Here is a 20,456-nt window from a genome sequence, read left to right as displayed (position 1 = left end):
GCCCAGATCAACAGTTACCTCCCACTAAAGCTGCTGATTAGGTCAGAAATGGTATTATTAGCTTTTAAGGGACATTTATGAGACATCTACTGGAGGAACTTGGTTTTCAACTGGTCAAGCTAGATTTTTTTTTTCTTCTCCATTTCAAGAAATGCTTTCACCTTGCGGACTGCAACCCGATAGTACTTTGGTATTCTGTCCTCAGTGGGTGCTGTTCCAAACCACTGCAATAATGGGAGATCATTAAATATCTAGTGCTTATTAAGGTCTTCATTCCTGTGATCAAGTGCTGAAAATGCCTTTATTAAATTCTGTGAGCATAAGGAAAATGTCACAGAAAGGAACTTGTCATGGAAAAAACAAATTCTGGGGTTTGTGTTCTGCACAGCATGGTTCTATCCCAGCTGATGCCAGAATTCACGGTGTCCTGCAATTAGTATCACCTTTGCACAGGTGCTACTTCTCTGCAGACACAAGCATAGGATAAAAAGAGCTAAAGAGCTGAGCTATATTTATATTATGGAAAGCTGAGGAAGATTACGTTTATACTGAATGAATTCTGATGATGGACATGGAAAGTAAAGAAGGTAGAGTTGAAGCCAGTAAAATTATACTTGTGCAAGAGATCTGCGGAGAACGAGTAGTCTACATGCTGGGAACTTCACATGCTTCATATCTTTGTCCAAAAATTGTTGATGAAATGCTGGTTATAAAGTCAGTAAGAAATGCAATAATTTAAATTCCCACATCATACTCCTTCTCTTTCATAGAACATATGCAAGTTGGAAATATTTTTGAAACCAGAAATTAGTGAGCAATTTACTGATAATAAAAGACTACAAATATATGCTGCTTTGTGTAAAACATGTTCTATTTTTTCAGTCAATGTAACACTACTGTAGTTCTAGTGTTATTCAAAATCACTGAAAATATTCTCTCCAATCGCTGTGAGAAAAAAAGATAATATTTCTACATTTAACATAGCAGAAACATTTGATTCTTCTGATTAAAAGAATGAAAGAAAAGGAAATGCTGAAAGCAAACAGCAAGTCCTGACTACACCTGAAAACAAGAGAGTACTTTCCTGAACAAAATCCAGAGATTTAGCAAACTCCATGAAGATAAATGAAAGATCTAAGTGGGCGTATCTACCATTTGAAGAATTCAAATTATTCAGTTATACAAAGCAAAACAATTCTCAACAAAACCTTAAAGTTAACAAGGATTGTGTTAGTAACAAGAACAATAGTGATTTTAAAGTTATTAGCTTGACAGATTCAGTGAGTCCTCAAATGTAAAAGAGTTTACAGTATATGGGAAAGGTAGAATAAAAATAGAATTGACGTAGAAAAAAAGTGGTGGAATGTGATGTATGAGTGCAGATTACAAGTTTCTCTATAAGCACAAACAATTCAGCAGAGTTTTCACTGACACTAATTGAATTAGTGAGTCTGTAGGAAGTATTTTTTATTTGTATATTCTTTAGGGATAGTTGACAAAATCTGTATCAGTGAGGAAACTAATGTGACAACTATTACTATGAAGTAAGCTTTTGAAAGCGCTCTGAAGCTGCTGAAGGTTTTACAACATGATCTTGCAAAATCGCAGACCTTAAGGGTGTAGTTCTTCATGGAGTGCACTAGGCTTGAAGATTTTAAAATTCTCATTTCTCTAGTTGAAGTATACACAAAATCTTCTATTTTAAAATACATTAATGTTATATTTTTGTGCTTACTTGATGTTTACTTAAATAAAGCAAATTCTAAATGAAAACGCATGTAGCTCTAGTGTTTCTTGCATTAAAAGGTGAAAACTGAGGAAAGAGGAATATAGTGTACAACTAGGAATTCAAAGGCTGTTGTAAATACTGCATTTTTTTAGCAGACATCATGCATTTTTTATCTAACTTGATCTTAGTTGGCTATAGTCAAAAAAAAAAGAGAGAGAGAGAAATATATGTGATTTTATTTGGTTTCGGTTTTCAGTCTAGGGATTGATCTTCACATTATACAGTGTCACAGGCTGCTAAGGTATCTGAGAAAATGAGTATTGCTGGGTGGGAAACAGATCTAGGGAATTTTCTAAGGATTTACTAATATGAGCTTTATTTCGCTGCTCCTTTCTAATTGTTGACAGAATGACCTAATATTAATCATAACCATTTTTGTTTATGTCCTGTATAGCCACAGAACCAGGAGCTGAAATGTCTGCACAAGTTTTTGCAGACCTCCTACAGGACAAGAAGAAAGGCCTTAATTCTCCTTATTCATGCAATGACAAAATGACAGGGAGAGGTGAAAGTGGCTGAAAATAAGATTTTCAGCTAGGAAATAGACACATAGTAGCATTATAAAGAGGATTTTTTTGCTAGTTAAATAATTTCACCTAGAAAGTTATTCCTTCAGCAGATTACAGTTGACACTGGAATTTCTCCAATGCAACTGATATACGCCTATTTTAAGAATAAGATGCAAACTAAATCATCTGTCTGCCTGGGAATTTTCAGAGAAAGAAGGAACACCCGAAAGATGAAATGATGTTTGTATTTGAGAAGTAATAAGAAAATGTAAACAAATGAAAATAATAATGAAAGTGGTTGAGTTTGCAGATACAGGAGATAAAATGTTAAAACCTTGTAACGTTTGTAAATAAGTATTATCATAGAATCATAAAGGTTGGAAAAGACCTCTAAGATCACCGAGTCCAGCCATCAACTCATCCTCACCATGCCCACTATGTCACCTCCCATTTAAGAGGACAGTATCTGCCAGAAGTGTATGCACATATATCAGCATATGTGTGCTGAGTGCAAGGCAGAATCGGGAGCAGAAAAAATGAACATACTGATACCAGAAAGGAAAAGGAGAAAACATTTTGAGCTCTGTCAAGCCACTCTTTTTTGAAGCAGAAGAAATCCTTGTACTTCAGAATACATACTCCACTACCAAAATAACTTTTTGATGAACTTTGATAGGGGTTGTGACACAAATTAGAAGCATTAAAAGTGTTCAGTGGTTCTGCACCAGGTGATATGGTATAGTCATGTAGCTGTGCCATGCAGAAAAGGGCCACGGTTGTCAGAGACTTTTATACATTAACTGTGTCACACTAATATCCGTGTTGAAAAAAGAAAAGCAACAGTAATTTTTTAAAGGTATGAGTCTGGTTTTTATATCTGCTTGTGAAATGCTCACAGTTTTAACTCCTATCATGAATGACAATATGAAAAATCTCTAAGAAGATAAAGATTTAAAGTTTCTTTTAAAACAAAGGCAGAAAAGGTTGAAATTAATTATGCTGATTTCAAGTTACAATTGCTGGTTAGAATCGCTGGAAGTAGATAGCTTGAACTTTATCATACATGTGATGTTGTCATTGTGGGATGTTAAGTTGTTGTAATATGTGTCACATATGCTTATGTATCTACTCAACTGACTTCAGTAGGAATTACATAGATAAATCTGAAGCCAAAACTAACAGCTAAGGATCTAGCCAATATAGGAGGAAAAGGTCCAAGTAAAATGAGGATATTAACATTTGAATAATGTATAAAATTATGCCTCTGAAACAGTAAAATAGTTACCAGAAAACTATATTTATGGAAATTGTGTCAGTTGTGAATAACCTCTTAGCAGAGATTGCAACAAGATTTAGCCTTCCTGACATGCAAAGGGAACCACAACTTAAATCTACATAATAGAATAAAGGAAAAAAAAAAAGTTAATTTACATACCAAAGGAGGCTACAAAGCCTGAAATTCATTGTGCCTTTGACAATTTGACTCCAGGCAAAGGTACAGAGATACTTTTGAAGATGTGAGAATGTAAGCATGTACAGGCAGTAGCAGGTCTTTACTCATTACATATTTGTAAAGGATTTTTTAAAACTATCTTTGAAGATAGAAAAAGGAGACTTCTCTAGTGAGGAAGTTTTTCTATGCGTGGCATTTTGTATTTTCTTTCTTGTGGAAAATGATTTTGTGTAGCACCAAGCAGAAATTTCAGGCCGGAGATGAATTCTTCGTGTGCTGTAAAACTGATTTAAAAAAAGCCCAAATTAACCGTAGGACTCAAGTTCTATTATTCTATTATTCTAATATTCAGGACATAAAACCTTAGCTTTCCCACTCAGATTCCTAAGGGTAAAGCACAGCGCTGACCACGATTTGAGCAACTGAACTGTTTTGACTGTAATTGTAACATAGGTTAGTTTTAGTGTATGAGACAGTTTTCAATGAAAAAAAATCCACAGTGTTTTCTACAGCTTTGCTTTTTAGCATTCTATGCCTTACATTATCTGTTTTGTTATTTCAGCTCTTTTCCTCAAAATCTAGTGTGTTTGCACATTCCCATGCAATGGTCTAAAGCCTTAATGCACCAACGTAAGATTTATATAAAAAGACAGGACTAAGACCAAAAAATAAAATATTCAGAATTTTGAACTAAAACATTTAAAGCTGCCAAGAGAACATGGCAGTGGAATCAAATGGATGAGAAGCACAGCTGGCCATTCATAGTTTCAAGCTAAGTCTTTAGAGGTGGTGACTTTAAAGTTCAGATCCCCTTATCTACTTCATGTCCTCTGTTCTCAGTGTGATCTTAGCCATTGTTGCTGTTTTTCACCTATCAATGCATCTGCAACTGCTGAAGACATTTCAACATTCATTTTCAGTAATTCTTCAAAAGTTTTACTCGAATGATGCTACATTCTGGGAAGGCTGGAAATATAATTGCTGCTACTTTTTGAATCACAAACTGAAGTTTTTATTAAATGATTTTAAAAATTAATCTTTTAAAAATTAATTTCAAAGTAAGAGAATGTGTGATAAGGGCTACACTTTTATACTATTTTCTAATGAATTCACTTCTATTTAAATGAAAAGCTATGATCAAGCCATTAAAGTTGTGAAGAAAGTGAAATAAATGACCAGGCTGCTGGAAATACCTGGATAACCAGACCAGTGTCAGACAAAGCTAACCACTTCTTTGAGAGTATAAAAGCAGTTTGGAAATGCAAAGAAAATTCCCTTCTTTTCAATTTATTTTATTGTTTGAATTCAATTATTATCCTATTTTGAGTCAAGAAGCAACCAAAAGTTAAAAAAGATAGATATGTGTTCTTTCTCTAAGATTCAAATAAACAATACATGAAAGAACATGAGTCCTAGCATATGTCCACGTGGAAGGAAAAAATTACAAATACAACCATATTTGTTTAATAAGTTGTTGAGCTTGTCAAAACATGTTCAACATAAAATTAACTTCTCCCATATATTCAGAACATTTATAGTATACAAATACACAGTTTTAAAAATGCTATGTTTGCATCATTTTAATTGAACTTCAATTTTCATCTTAATTAACCTTGACAGAAATTACAAATAGAAATAAAACCATTATTTAATAAGAAAAAAATACAGTACTTTTTCTGACATAGAGACACACACACACACTAAAAAGCATGTGAAGACTAAAAATCTGAATAAATGTTTTCTTAACAATAGAATTGTTTAATGCATATTCATTTACATTCTCTCTAAGATTAAAAGGAACAAATTTAGTGAGAATGTCTGTATCCAGTCAGCAGTATTAATAATCAGCTGGTAGGAATCAGTCTCTCATTTTTGTTCTTTTTCCTGAACAACAAATGCTAAAATGATATTAAAATGGCTGTTTTCAAATCCATATTTCTTGTTTGTTGATTTAAATTATGATTAAAATTCATGATTTAAAAGATTTTTCAATTATTTTAATCTAAAGTGATCTACCCTCTCCTGCTTTAAATGTCATTTAAGCCAGTAAAGTGAATACTGTCCACTAGTTCAATCTGCTTAAACATCCAATACTGACATCAGAGAGGAGAGGAAAGCTTTGCCATTCCTGAAAGCAGCTGCCCTGCCTTGCAGAGGGCAACTCTAGTTTCTCTGTCCTCAGTGTGTCCTGGACTGATGCCAGACCTGCATTATGAAATGTAGTTTAACCTAAGTCAAACTCTGATCTCCAGAAAAGAGCTCAGATTTTGAAGGTTTAATTATGGCAGCAGAAGCAGCATGAATCCACCCCTTACTGTTTACATTGTAGGCAACGAGCAGAACCTCTCAAAACATTTATAGAATAGATTTTTTTTTTTTTTTTTTCTAGGATTAGGTGCCTGATTGGCACTTTTGAGCATCTAACAGGTTGCACAGGTTTCATTTTGGAATCAGCAGGAGCTGGACACACTAATAATTTGAAAATGTTACCAGGCTTTTAAATCTCTCTCTTGTTGTGCAAGTACTCATAAAATATGTTCCAAATGCTTCTGAGCACAATGTTCTTTTTTGAAAGAAAAAAAAAAAAAAAAAAGAATAATAAAATAAATGATCCAACCTGTATTCACACCATTTACACACTGATAAACACAAGTTAGCTGTGAACAGGCAACTTTTAGACCATCACAGGGCAGTGTCACTACACATTAGATTGTGCTGTTTTACATGTGTTAAGTCTTCCTACTGTCCAGTTAGTTTCACTTTCCAGTGGGATCCCTAAAGTAAGGGTATGTTAAGGATCTCTGTACTGATTAAGTATGCATGCAACGTGCTGCAGCTGTGAGTAAAAATGCCCTCTAATTTTTAAGCCTGAGATTTAGGTTAGTAAATTTGGTCACAGGCCTGCTTGCCTCAGCAGGCTACAAGAGGGCCCACAAAGTGCCAGACAGACCAACCAGCTCAGGTATTCAAAACATAGGCAGAGGGAAATCCAAGTTCAGTGGAATTTCAGAGAGAATATGAAGCTTCTGTTGTCCTGGAAGGTTTATATTTTTACAGAAAGCCCTGAGTTTTCTTTTTCTTTCCAGATAATAAGGCTGTTGACTTTACCCAGTACTTTTGAATGGGAGAAGACTGATCGCTTCAAAAAAGTCATTGCCAAAATTATCCTGTTTTTATTTCCTGTTTTCCCTGCAGAAGGCATTCTATTTTCTTCTTTGTCAACACTTAAGGCATGAAAAAGATTGTATCCTTTCATATTGCAAATTGTCTTCTTGCAAATAATTCTATAAAAACTCTGTCTAACCGAAGGACATCTCACATGACTTAATCAAAATGAATGGTAATACCAAATAATCTAACCTAAATCATTCACCTAGGCTGCTTTTGCTGTCAGCAGAACTAGATGCGTTTCGCGAATTACCATGAAAAGTAGCTGTTTCACTCTTGCCAACAGTGACATTGCCGAAGTTACTGCCTTCTGAAAACTGTTGCTAGTTTCTGGCCATTGCCCACCAGAAGTCTTTATCACTTTACCTGCTGGATCTTGAATGTTATTTCCCATATTTTTCAGGTTTAATGTATATTCATCTTCAAACTGGCAAATCACATTAAATCTGCTTTTTGAAATGTTCTACATCTTAAAACTTTCTGTAGTTATCAAACAGCCAGAGACAAGGACCAAAAGTCAGATGCTAATTTGGAGTTTGTCACTGACAAGCTGCCTGTAGCCTCAGGGCTCACCTGTCTCCTTGCAGCCTACTCTGAGAAAGAGGAAATGTGTAGTTGCATAGCTCTCAGCAATAAAATAAGGACCAAATTGTGACTCATTGTCACATTTCTGTTTGATGCCTGCTTCTCTCTTGCTCCACTGGGGAAATAAGTTGTGGCAGACAAACAGCTGGAGGAGAAACCTTGTCTTTCTGCTCTCCTCACCTCTCTGGAAGAGATCAGTGCACAGTCTCCAGTGCTTTGCAGCAAGGAGGAGCTCTGAATGCTTCTAAGCCTCTGCTCATTCTTCGATTTGTGGGAGGAAAATGTGACAGAGGATGTCCATCAGCCTTGCTCTGTGACCTGTCTTAGATAGGGCTATTAGAAAAGACCAATTATAGGGCAGCTGTTGCAGCTATCATACACATACAGATTAAGCTGTACATTGGTACAAGCCATTTCTCAGAGCAGCAGGGGTTTCTGTGTTCATATTTCAGTGGTGGCAGCTCTAATTCTGTGTGTCATAGAACCCAGTCCAATCCCTGTTTTCATAAATGTAGCATAGGAGCATAGATACCTCTGTCATTCCAGGCAAGCTCCTAAGTAGTCATAAAAGTCTCTAACATTTAAAGAAATCTCAGTAGCAGGTGAAATAATAATAATAATGATAATTAATAATAATGGTAACTTCAAAAAATAACAACTACTACAAATCCTGAGATCATTACAGAGTAGTCAGTATCTCTACTGAACTTCTATTTGTACATGGTTTATGGACTTCCAGCTTTCAGTAGTGCAACTCTGTAATTGCAGTTACATGTAATAAGAGGATGCTGAAGATAATCCCTTGGAATCTTCTGAATATTTACCAGCAGAATACCTAGGTCCAGGCAGTTTTCTCAGGATATTTATAGGTTGCTGTCTTCTCTTACTTTTTGCCTTTCACCAGGTACACTTCACCAGTAAATCTGATCATCACGCAATTTGTGGTTATGATAATGTAGGGGCAGCATATGTGTCTTATAGTTCAAGGAGTCTTTGCTTTGTGAACACATTTTTAAGCAAAATTTTGTCATTGTCATTGTAGTGAGGTTGACCTGAAAGTGTACCCTATCAGGCCAATGTATCTGCCTACCATAGGCCATGGCATTGGCTGTCAGAAGATATCTTGAGATGTGTGTCAATGGTATCAGCATGTCCAGGCTGAACCACCTCCCTAAACTAGTAGCCACACTGACCATGTCAGATCCAAAGCCTATACAGCTCCTTACACACTGCTGTAGAATACTACTAGAGTACTCTTTTGTATGTCAGAATGGTACTCCAGGGACAAAGAGTGAGATGTGGCTGACGTTATAAAATGGAGGTTAGAATTCCAACCACTTTGAGCAAGGATTTTAAATCCAGTTAAATCATTAAGAGTGAGCTAATCACAGATTGGGAAGTAATATGAGGAAAAAACAAAAACAAACAGACAAACAAAAAAAGCATTATATAAATCAAGACATACTTGTGTGTGTGTGTGTGTTTGTTTGCTGAAACTGTAAGATGATGAATTTTAGACCTGAACTTTCAGACTGCTTTGTGACTGCCAGGAGTAGCCCCAGAGGAAAATAAGCTACAGTGGAACATTAGTCACAGACTGAATTCTTAGTTTTCTACCATGAGTACAATTTCCAGTTTCGTGGATGAAGTTTAAAAATCAGCCAGTCAACATAAGCCAATTCCAAATATACAAAATAACAGCCAGACTCTGGTGAATTTGCCTGTCCTGCTGAAGGTCAGGTACAGAGGACTTGATTGATGCCTCTTGTCACCTGAAGTCTGCTGCTTTGCACAGACAAAAAAAAAGCACGCAGACATGCAGTGTGACAGCTAAGGAGCACTCATAAACACCATAAAAACATTTTCAGATCCTGTGTTTGGTTTGGTTGTGGGTATTTTTTGTTTTTGTTTTTTTTTTTCTTGTTTGCTTTTGCTTTCTTGGATCTTTTATCTTCTTTTTTTGATTAGCTAAGGTATTTGAAAAGTCACTTTCAGACTGAAAAGTCTTTTATTCTTGCTATGAATTTCAAATAATCCTGTTTGTTGTTATGTTTGGCTTGGAGAGCCTTTCAAGAAGCAATTCCACAATGCTCCTCTAACATTAATGGGGTTAAACATTTAGGAAAAAAATATTTCTTAAATTTCATGATGACAACTACAAAGTAACCAATATTTCCAACAAATTTGAAAGTGATTTATAGATCCATCCAGCTTGTGACCAAAAAATCATCCCCACATTGTCTCCTTTCTGTGGTTTAGCAGAAATCAATGACTGTAGTTTGACATATCCCTAACAGGAATTTTTAGAAGACAATTTGATTCACTCCATAATACTGCTTAATACAGATCCTCTTAAAAATAATAAATTGAAAAGTATAACTTTGATTACTGATTGATAACTGAAATGCACTTAAACTTGACAAGTAGAATAAAAATAACTTTCAGAAGACTGTTTTAAACTTCTGTGGGTTTTTTTGTTTGTTTGCTTGTAGGGTTTGTCTGTTTTTTATGTTGTCATTACATCTGGATAAACACTGAAAGAGACGAATGAAATTCAACTGAAAAAAGTAGTCTTAAGGTTGTGTTTTAAATATATTCTGTTTCACTCTGGTTGATAAAATATTGTTATGCATCTAAATGTTATTTAAATATGAATGGTCAAGAAATATTAAAGTATTAAATATTCATACTGGAGAATAAGTATTTATAAGTTGATACAACTGCCTTTCATTCTTGCAAGCATCACTCTGGCATAATTATTTCTGTATAACTTTCACTGACTCTTTTAGAAGTTTACCTGAATAAGTGCTGAAGAATTGGTAGCTTTTACCCTGCAGTAACCTGATGTGAAGTTCACAAATGCTCTGCATTCCACTAAAAAATCAGGGCCAGCAAACTAAGCTCCCTTGTTTATACTAAGGAAAAGTTCTGCCCATAAGGGACTGCCAGTGATTTACCTGAGAAAACAATTAAGGGTGGAAACACCTGGCATTCAGACGTTTCTCCTTGTATCACTCCAATGGAGCTGCTCTGCATATGAGATTAATGCTATTTTTAGAGGTGCACAAAGAACTTGCTTCTGTAACTGGTAAGAATTCTGTCCACAACTGAAAACAAAAAACAAAACAAAATAAAAAAACCCAAAGACAAGAAAGAGAAGAAGAAAGCAACCCAGCAAACAGATGAAATGATCCTGGAGTGAAAGCACTGCATTCTAAGAGCAATAAATCATATTGACACACCAGCTCAATTGCACTGTCAAAGTACATATCATTTTTGGTTAATTATATTTGAAAATAGTTACCGTACCTTCTGCTGTAACCTCGGCCATGATGATGATGGTAAGAGATACTCTGTTAAAAAGGTCAAGATCTACAGTGGCAGCTTAGCTAATACCTTCGGGTTGCTCACTCTTGCAGGAGCTGCAGAGTGAGCAGGAGGGAGGTCCTCCACTTTTTCTAATTCTATTTGTTCTTCTTTTCTGCCCCTCTGAACTTTCTCTTTCCTCTACAGACTTCTGCCCTCCCCAAGCAACCTCAGGCCTTCCAGCAGCAATACTTCAAGCTCAGTCTTAAGTATCAGCTTCTAACAAAAATAGCCATGCCTCCCAGTGAGTCTTCAGCATGTTTTCTCTAATATCCTAAGAACAATGCACATGGCAGACAAACAGCAAAAAGGCTCATCTCTAAACAGGAAAGCACAAAGAGGCAGCAAAAAACAGAAGAATTGGGAAAGAGCTGTTTAACGCTCCTGCAGCCTCACTAACATAGTTGGTGTTCTTTGGGGGTATGTCAGGAAACGTGAAATATGGAGTTCAAAGTAACCTTATCCTCCCCAGCTCAACTTTATTCTTAGCACACTCAATGCTTAGCACATTCTTCCTGGCCTTATTTGGTTTGGGGAGGGTCCTACGCAGCTTACTGCTGACTAAGGGGGAGGGTAAATTTAGGTAATTTTCCCACTTTGATTCTTAATCACAGTTACAGAGCTAATAAAGGGACCGTTTTAAACCTATGAAATTGTTAATTTTTATTTTGATTTTTTGGAAGGCTCTTGATATGCTGACATTAATGTACATACTTGTGAAGTTCATTTAAGTATTATTGAACACTTTTGAAAGTATAAATAGCTTATATGCAGCAAATTCATCAAGGTAATATGCAAAATATTAAGCAAAACAGATTTTTCACAGGTCTAATTCATAGGAAGCATTAAATTTAGTACAAAATACTGGTGATTATAAAAAAGTTTTTAGAAAGCTGAAAACAAACTTAGAGGAATAAAAACACTAACAATTGTAAAAAGAATAATTTAAAACCTTGAGCAATCCATTTAGCGTGTTGCTTACAATTTCACACTTGTGGTATTATGTGTGTGGGCAGAGCTTGAAAATGAAATTAGCAAAAAAATGTGCCCTCAAGCCAGCATGCTTCTACATAAATGTCATCGTCACATGAAATCAGAAACCATCTTAAACAGTTCTTACTAGGGAACCTATAGTCAGCTCTGCTACAGAGGCTGGCATTTGCACTTCTCATCTTCCCTCCAGGAGGTAGTGGCAGAGTACAAGGAAGGGAATCTGCTTATTCAGGGCACAAGAGGCAGAAATGAAGGCTCATTGAGCAGAGGTTTACAGTCACCATCAGGACTTTTCTTTCTACCTTGTCACTCTTCAAACCTGACACAAATCAGAAAATGACAGCCATTTTCTAGCCAAAGCTCAGAGAAAATGCTCATTTCCCTTTCTTCTTCCTGATGAAATTTATTACACTAAGTTTTGATTACTTGGCGCTCAGTATTCAATGATTTCTGATCATAATCTTGTTCCTGCTTTCACTCCTTTAGCCTGTTCTCACTAAGGCTGACAAAAACATTTTAGAAATAAACATATTCATTTGAAAAATGCTTTTTCATGAAAGCCTAAATGTTCTGAGGAATTATATTCACATCAGCAGAACAGCAGTCCATGATAGCTCAGTAGTTAGTAAAGTGTGTTAGGATGTGTGATACTGAAACAAAGTCTTTGTCCTTAATTACTTCTCTGTCTTCAGCTCGCTTAATTCCATTTTATGTGAACAATTATGTAAGTTGGGTCACCTGTATTTTGTCAGCTATTTGCTTGAGATGGGAGGAATATTGCCTCAGCCAAACACCCCAAGAACAGAGCTAATAAATATTGCAAAGTCAAAATTGCTTCCATTTGTATTACCATTCAAATGAAGTAATAAATGCTTAGTTAGGCCATATAGTAAGAGAAAACCGAAGAAAACATTCATGCCTGAATTTTGTCCTTGTGTAGAAAGATCCTGAAACACGGACAATAAAATATAATATATGGACAGCCATATATGTGTGTTATCCCTCCTTCACTGTTTCCATTTCAGGTCCTACCACTTGCCCTCTTGCCTCCATGCTTTATTTCTTTTGCTGCTATTTTTTGCTCTCCCCTCATTCACGACTGATATTATGAAACCAAAATATAAGAGCAGAGGTAGCGAGAGAATCCAACTGGAAATCAATTTTATGCTTCATCCCAGTGGCCAGAAAGAATTTCTTGGCAGTTTCTGCAACTTCTGCATTCTTTCTAGATGCAAAACATTCAGTCTTGAAGGAGGCTAAAGCTATAGTACACAAAATATCTTACAAAAAATATAGCTCTAGGCAAACGCATTGAAAGTTTTATTTGTTCTCTCTAGGGAGGTCAGAGTCAAGGCAGATGGATGTAACATTTATTGGAGATAATCAGAGTTTGCAAAAATACAAAGAACCAGGTAAACAAGGTTCTGCTGTTGTTTGTTCATGACCCATGAGATTCATCATCTGAAAATTATAAAGAACATTATATTTCTTCTTTAGATGGTTGGGCAAGATAAATTCTGAAAACCAAGTTTAGGCATTGTTAAAAGTTTCATTAAAATCTGAAGTTTAGCATCTGGCTCAAATTTAGGAGTTTCAGAAATGCTAAACTGTGAAATCTACATTATGCAGAAGGCCAACAGAATATCTTTACAGATCTTCAACCCATAAAGTATGTAAGCTGACACAGAATGCATTTTGGTGGAAGCCATCACTGTTTAATTTGATAGGACATCTCCTTGTATAAAATGTCATTTCTCCCTCCTTGTTCATATTTTTAACCATAACATAAATAGAAAACATAAAATTACTTTGGTTCTTACAAGTAATATCCAAACTTGGACTCACAAAATTTCTCCTCATTTTCTTCCCATCAGGTCTCAGACACAATGGGGAAATGCTCTTGGCTTGAATCCCTTCTCATGCCAGTTTCCTGAGATATAAAAGTCTGTGTTAAATACAAATAAAATAAAGATTTTTCTTTATGGCTTCCTGAGTAGAGAAAACACTCTTACTAACAGCGGCTGTATGCTGCTCCAAATGTTTGCATGTAATCATGTGCCTTGATCTTAGATAATTTGTTGTTCAGTGAAAGTCCTAACTAATGAATCCAATAAAATCATTTATTTATTTGAATATTTTATTTTAGGAAGACTCTGAGGCTTATTGTTTCAAAGGCTGTACTATAAAATCCTGCTTTTAGATGAATAACAAAATCATAGAAATGGAAAATGACTTTGCCTGGAAATGTTTTGTTGTTCATATAATTAAAGTAGAAGTATACAGATATTTTATGAGATGATTCTTGGGTTACCTAATCTTATTAAAAAGGAACTAGAGGATGGAATATACAATACATCACATTGAAATATTCAGTATCAAGCAGGAAGTCTTTCGTACTGATTCAAGGAAGCATTATGTAAAACTGTTGGTCAACAAGAAAATTTAGAATGAAATTTGAGCTTGTCTTCTAATGCATTACTGAGAAATTCTTGGAGTTCAGTACTACAAAATCAAACTAAGGAAAATCAAAAGACTTGATATCTTTGTGCATGCTCATCACTGCGGGGTCATAGACAAGATACTTAACCTTACCTCCCATATATCTGAGGAATCCTGGGAGTATGTTGTAATCAGAAATAGTCAGCAATTATCTGATAAGGACAAATACAGGAGGAGGTATAAAGCAAGAGAGGGAGTGGATCGTACGCAGTCTGGTGAATATTAACAATACGTGCAGAAGTATATGCAGGAAGTGAAGAAATATTAGTATTTTGGGTGATATTGGATGGCTTCCTCTGAACTAGGTGTTTCCACTCTTTTTTATTGTTTCTTTCTTTCTTTCTTTCTTTCTTTCTTTCTTTCTTTCTTTCTTTCTTTCTTTCTTTCTTTCTTTCTTTCTTTCTTTCTTTCTTTTTTTCTTTTTTTTTTTTCTCTTTTTTTTTTTTTTTGTCTGCTACTTAGAAGTGAGACTTTCATTCAGCTGCAGTAATGAGACTCTGTTTTTCATTTTAAAACAAGAGCAGATTCAGACTCTCGTGCCCTTGTGATTAGTCAGAGATACAGTTGTTTTGACCTTCTATGGAGCATTAATAAAATTCTAAAATACTTGCTTTTCTTTCACAATTAATATTTTATGAATGAGAGTTGCAATATTTTGGGAATCAATAAGACAAAATTAGACTTACTTTGGATATATTATAGACATAGAACAAAAAAGATCTAGGTGTAATATCTGATTGTGATTAAATTTGGCAACATTTAAAACATTCTTATAAACCATAAATTGTAGACCTTCTGATAAATCAGTGTGAATCATTTTTCAGTATGACTTAGATACATAATACTTATAAACTCCTTCTTTAATGTGTAGGAGGCAATTAATTGAACACCGTGGTAGATCTGTCCTACATTTAACGTGGAGTACTGACAGATGAGTGCAGAATACAATTAAGATTGTCTCTCTGTAGGAAGGCTGTTCTGAATTTAAATCAACCTTTGCTGGGGGACAGCTGGCAGGTACACTGGGGTCACATCACCTTGGCACTCCAGGCTCATTAAGGGACATTTCACAGGTTAGGTTTCACAGAAAGAATTTTCTCCAAAGCTACACTTTAAAAAGTAAGCAGGAAAATATCAAGAAAATGTCTATGATACTGAGTGTTCCTCTTTACTGTAGGCAATACTCCCAATTATACATACTACTACCAAACTGCTGAAGTAACTTCAGTCTGTGTGACATTGTGATTAACTATCTCTAACATCTAACAAGGTCCACTGATTATAAGACAGTTTCAAACCCAGGAAACAAGATTGTTACAAGATATCTTCTGATTCTATGATTCTATTAGCCTGCCCAGGGATGTGGTACAGTAGCCATCACTGGCAGTGTTCAAGAAGTGTCTGGATAGGCAGCTAGGAGATATGGTTTAGGGGTCTTCCTGTAGGTGTGATAAAGGGAGGACGGTTGGACTAGATGATCTTGTAGGTCCTTTCCAACCTTGTGATTCTGTGATTCTACGATCTCTGATATATGTGTAGAAAGACAGTGAAGAAAAAGTGGTATGGAGCAACTTTCCTTGTTTAGGTGTGTTTTCTCTAACTCTACTGTGATACTAAGATAAGTTCAGGAAGCATGCATGCCAACTTAGATGAGTTTGAATGAGATTTAGCAATTCCATATTTTGTGCCTTGGTTGTTTTTTGTTTTGTTTTGATTTTTGGTTTTTGATGTTGTTTTTTGTTTTGTTTTGTTTTCATTTAATATACTTTATTCTTGCTATTTTAAATGGATATTTTGTTATTACAATACTTGTGTGTTTCCTTTTATATCTAGGAAATTTTCACAGAGTGCCTCCAGGGTAGTGAAGAAGGTATACCTGAAACTGAATCCTTTTTAAGATGTAATGTCAAAAAGTCACTTCAATAGTCTTTTTCCATAGAAAAGCTGCATCCAAGGTTAATGGTGTACAGAATATAGCAGTAGTCAAAAATAGCTGCCTTTGACGTAATATTGAGTGAGAAGAGTTCTAACGTCCTAGCAAACTTAGAGTGCTTCCTGATCAAAAATACTCTTTCAAAGGAAGATGACTACATGCCTTCTGATATATTTTTGTTTAAGAATAGGGGAAAAAAATAATATTTTTTTCAAAACTTTGTTTGAAAACAATTTCCTATTTTAAAATCACATGACTCAGAAATATGAAGGTCTCTCCAAAAGTAGTGCCACTTATTTCCATGGAAACTACAACATAAACAAAGAGCGCAACACTATATGATAGAGCATATCCTCAGCTATAAGACACTCTTTTTTAAAATAACCACCAGTATAAGCTATACATTTTTGACAACTGTGAACAAGAGCCTGTATGAGACACTTGTAAAAATCTGCACCAGAAGAGGTGATCACTGTTACTGTCACCACTCTGCTGAAATGCACCACACACTGCCTTAGCATGCTCACATCTGCTGTTTGGTCACCACCAGTGTTCAGCAAGTGTTGATGAATGTCAGTTGGTGCCATTTTTTCCACATGGAGGAATTCAGTGGCACACCTTTGCTTCATACACACTTTGTTGTCAGATGCCATTCTGTCTGACTGACCCCTCTGCTGCCATCTGTCACATGGCAACAACTTGTTGTGGGGTACTGATGGGAAAGTTCAACCTCTACTGCCACAGATATCATGGGCCAAAATAAGGAGCATTACTTTCATAGTAGCCCTCATTCATCACACAAATATATGTAGCAAAATATGTGAGTTGCTTCTGAGCTCATAAATTCAGACCCAATTGAAAATTTACACTGAGACATTTCAAGTTTATCTCAGATCTCACTCTTAAAAAGAAAAAATAAATAAATAAAAATCTGCAGCAATCAGCATTAAAAATATATATATTTTCCAGATATGCTCATATTTGAGCATGCTGACATAAGCAGCCAAAAAAGACAAAGAAAAATACATGTAGTTGTGCCAAGTACCTTGAAAAAAAACATGGGGCAAAATTAGTTCTCTACATATCTTCACTATTGTAAACTCTACTGGGGTTGCTCAAGACTGTCTACTTAGTCTGACCCTAACAAACAAGGAAAAGTATCACCTTATTTTCATTTAGTTATTTGTCTTCTGCTTGTGGCTTGTTATTACATTTTTTTTGCATTATATTCCATTAAGTTATATTATGTTATGTTGTACTGAGTTAAAGTTTATGTGGTCTTAGGCACACAGGCTTTGACCTGTCCTTCTCAGTCACATTAGAAAAGATAGACTTCATAAATCACTCCAGCCAAGGCCTCAGGAGTACCAGATTTTAATTCTTCCCTAGCTCTTATAAGAGGAAACACTAAGGATTTGTGTTAAATTTTTTTTTTTCTAGGCTAAACAAACAGCATTATGGAGATTGACTTAGGTAATTTGAATTAGGAAATTTGCATGCCTTAATCATTTCCTGCAAACTGGTAGAACTTCTAGATCTCCCGAATGTGTGTGATTCAGTTTGTGTCTCTAAGTAGTCATGAAAACACTTTGTCTCTCCTGTGCTGTTATTTACAGAAGATCTTTCTATACTTTCAAAGTCCATGTTTTCCCTGGAATATCAGAACTTGGTACAGTTATGCATTTCCACAGATGGGACAGATATCAGCTCCTGGAATTGAACTGGCAGCTATGTCCAATTGAAAATAATTCCTTGACTCATGTAATACAAAAGGCTGCAGCTGTGATTAACCCTTTCCATGCCACAAAGTCAGTCTTCCACTCAACAGTACACAAAGCTGTGACAAAAAAAATTCTCTGGCATCTGTTATTTGTCACAAGTATGCAGAGAGAGATTGATACAGAGGAAAGGAGAAAAAGGTATAAAGAAGGCAAAAGTCTTGACAACTACAAGCCATGGGAAGTAAATTGCATAATATATTGCATAATATCACACTAATCTATGAAAATAGAGAATTTTAAAGAAAACATATTTTTGTGTTAACAGTAACTATAGTAACTATACTTCTTTCTGTTTCCTCTTTTTCTTTTTTTTTTTTTCTTTTTTTTTTTTTTTTTTTTCTCCCTTATTCAAACTACAGTCTTGGGCAGATCAAAGTGAGAACTGTAGATGAAGGACCTGCTTTGTTATTATCAATGCTATTGCTATTTAAAAAGAAAACTGAAACACATTTCTCATTAGGCTATTTAGACATTTTACAGAGCATGAGTAAAATATATGAATTAGTTAATTCAACCCAATCAGTGCTGACAGCTGCAACTGAACTGAAAAAGGTATTTCTGAAAAATAAAGGATCTTTTAAAGGAGAAATAAACTTGAGCATTAATTCCTTTACTACTCATCATAGCAGGTATGTACTAATTTTCCTTGAATAGTACCTCACCATTTGTCACTGTCAATCACATCAGATTCCTGCTCAAGCTCCAACATACATCCAAGTCAACTTTCTAATACAAACCATAAAGAATACTTGTTTGTACAGCAGATACCGCTAAGACTTACCATGTCCTTCTTAATCTTCCCCCTGCCTCCCTGGAATAGCAGAAAACAGATGGACTGAACACAAAGGAATGCAAAAATACTGAAGAGATAGCCCAACCATTGCTCTTTCCAAATTTACTGTTTAAATGAAAATAAAAGAATTACCTAGAGACACAAAGCAGAATGTCCTCAGCTGCGTCTCCAGGGCTTGGACAGCAAAGCAAGGACACTGGGGACTTTTGGAAGCTCCTGATCACATTCCCAGGGCCTGAGAAAATTGCAGGCAGCCCTGGTACAGCTGGCACGGGCTGCAGCTGCCAAGGAGCTGCTGCAGCTTGTGCCTGCAGGGTGAAGTGCCACCCTAAAGCAGCCCAGATGCAGACATGGGTAGTTTCTCCATAAAGGGAGTTTGGCCTCCAGTTATATAAGTTTGTGCTCATGGATTTTCTATGGGTGACAGAAATAGTTATGTCTTTACTTTGTATGTTAAATTTGTAAACATTTTTTTAAGTGGGTATTTGGCCACAAAATCCCATTTTGCATCCCTGATGTTTGGAAGATTTATTTTGTGATCACTTGTTGTTCTCCTTCTTTTTGAGCCATTGAAATAGTTCAAACAAGCTGTCATTCATACCTGGTGAAAGCATTTGTGAAACAAGCATAGCCTGGTGCTTGGATTTCACTCCATCTCACAGTGCTTCCTGATGATGAACAAGGAGAAGCTGTTTCTTGTTACTTAGGTAACAGACAACTGAAAGTGAAGGTGTTTTTTTTTGTTGTTTTTTTTTTTGTTGTTGTAGTTGTTGTTGTTGTTTTGTTTTTTTTTTGGGGGGGGGGGGGTTGTTTGTTTTTGTTTTTTTTGTTTCAGAGAGGGAAGGTATCTAGAGTTTTACTTAATTTCTGCAGAAGGCAGAGATAGCAGTATTCCTCCACACTGCAGAGCAAAAAAGTATTCTCTCTTCTACATCTATGAAACAAAGCATGACAGGTGAGGAATGCAACAAGGCTGCAGCAGCAGTGAAAGCAACATGGCATCAAAACTACACAAAAGCTGGAAGAGAACAACCAACAAGCACATGCACCTTTCACACATCACCAACATCATGCTAATATTCATGATCCCATTTACATCTCCTATACTGCAAAGAGATGCATGACAAAGGCTGGGTGCTGTGCAGTCTTGGTGGTGGTAAGGTAGAGGCAGGGCAAGGTGCGTGCCACAAGCAGGAGCACAATCGCATTCTCCCGTCCTTGTCAGCCTAACATACAGTCCATCTCTGAAAAAGGCATGCCTCCAGCTCCCTTAACAGCATTTGTCAAATGGGTCCTCCTGACACCACTCTGCCTGCCAGCACATTTGTTTTATTAGCTCTTTTTAACTCTCATTTCTTACAGCAGTTTCCTGACTGAAACTAGGAAAGGCCACTGGCAGACTGAATCCTCACAATCTTTTTAAGTTTTTTCTTCTGAAGAGATTTCCATCAATACATATTAGGAAGAGACCAAAGTCTCTTTTGACTTGTCCATCCATGTAAGGTATATCAAAGTTTTCCTTTGGATCAAAAGCTGTGGAGGATCATGTACTTAAATCTGGTGGTCCTGAAGTAAATTTATGTCTTG

The 20,456-nt window shown here is 35.9% G+C and overlaps 1 protein-coding gene and 1 long non-coding RNA gene across 2 annotated transcripts in view; both read right to left on the bottom strand.

Moving 5' to 3' along the window:
• The window catches only part of TRDN (triadin), a 199,312-nt gene extending 187,983 nt beyond the window's left edge, over positions 1–11,329 (bottom strand). Inside the window, 1 exon segment of the mRNA XM_085541752.1 lies at positions 10,814–11,329. Within this exon segment, the coding sequence (XP_085397878.1) occupies positions 10,814–10,835 (22 nt within the window). The 5' untranslated portion in view covers positions 10,836–11,329.
• A 1,865-nt stretch (positions 11,330–13,194) lies between these two features.
• On the bottom strand, positions 13,195–19,201 carry LOC146761423 (uncharacterized). Its single transcript, XR_014944095.1, has 3 exons — positions 19,002–19,201; positions 13,709–13,793; positions 13,195–13,324 (listed from the first exon to the last, which is right to left on the bottom strand). It is a non-coding gene; the product is annotated as an uncharacterized LOC146761423 (long non-coding RNA).
• Positions 19,202–20,456: the final 1,255 nt, after the last annotated feature.

The sequence above is a fragment of the Coturnix japonica genome, chromosome 3 (genome assembly GCF_054131305.1).
Source record: "Coturnix japonica strain WE chromosome 3, WE-NBRP24, whole genome shotgun sequence".
Classification (NCBI taxonomy): domain Eukaryota; kingdom Metazoa; phylum Chordata; class Aves; order Galliformes; family Phasianidae; genus Coturnix; species Coturnix japonica.
This window is presented reverse-complemented; position numbering and strand designations above follow the sequence as displayed.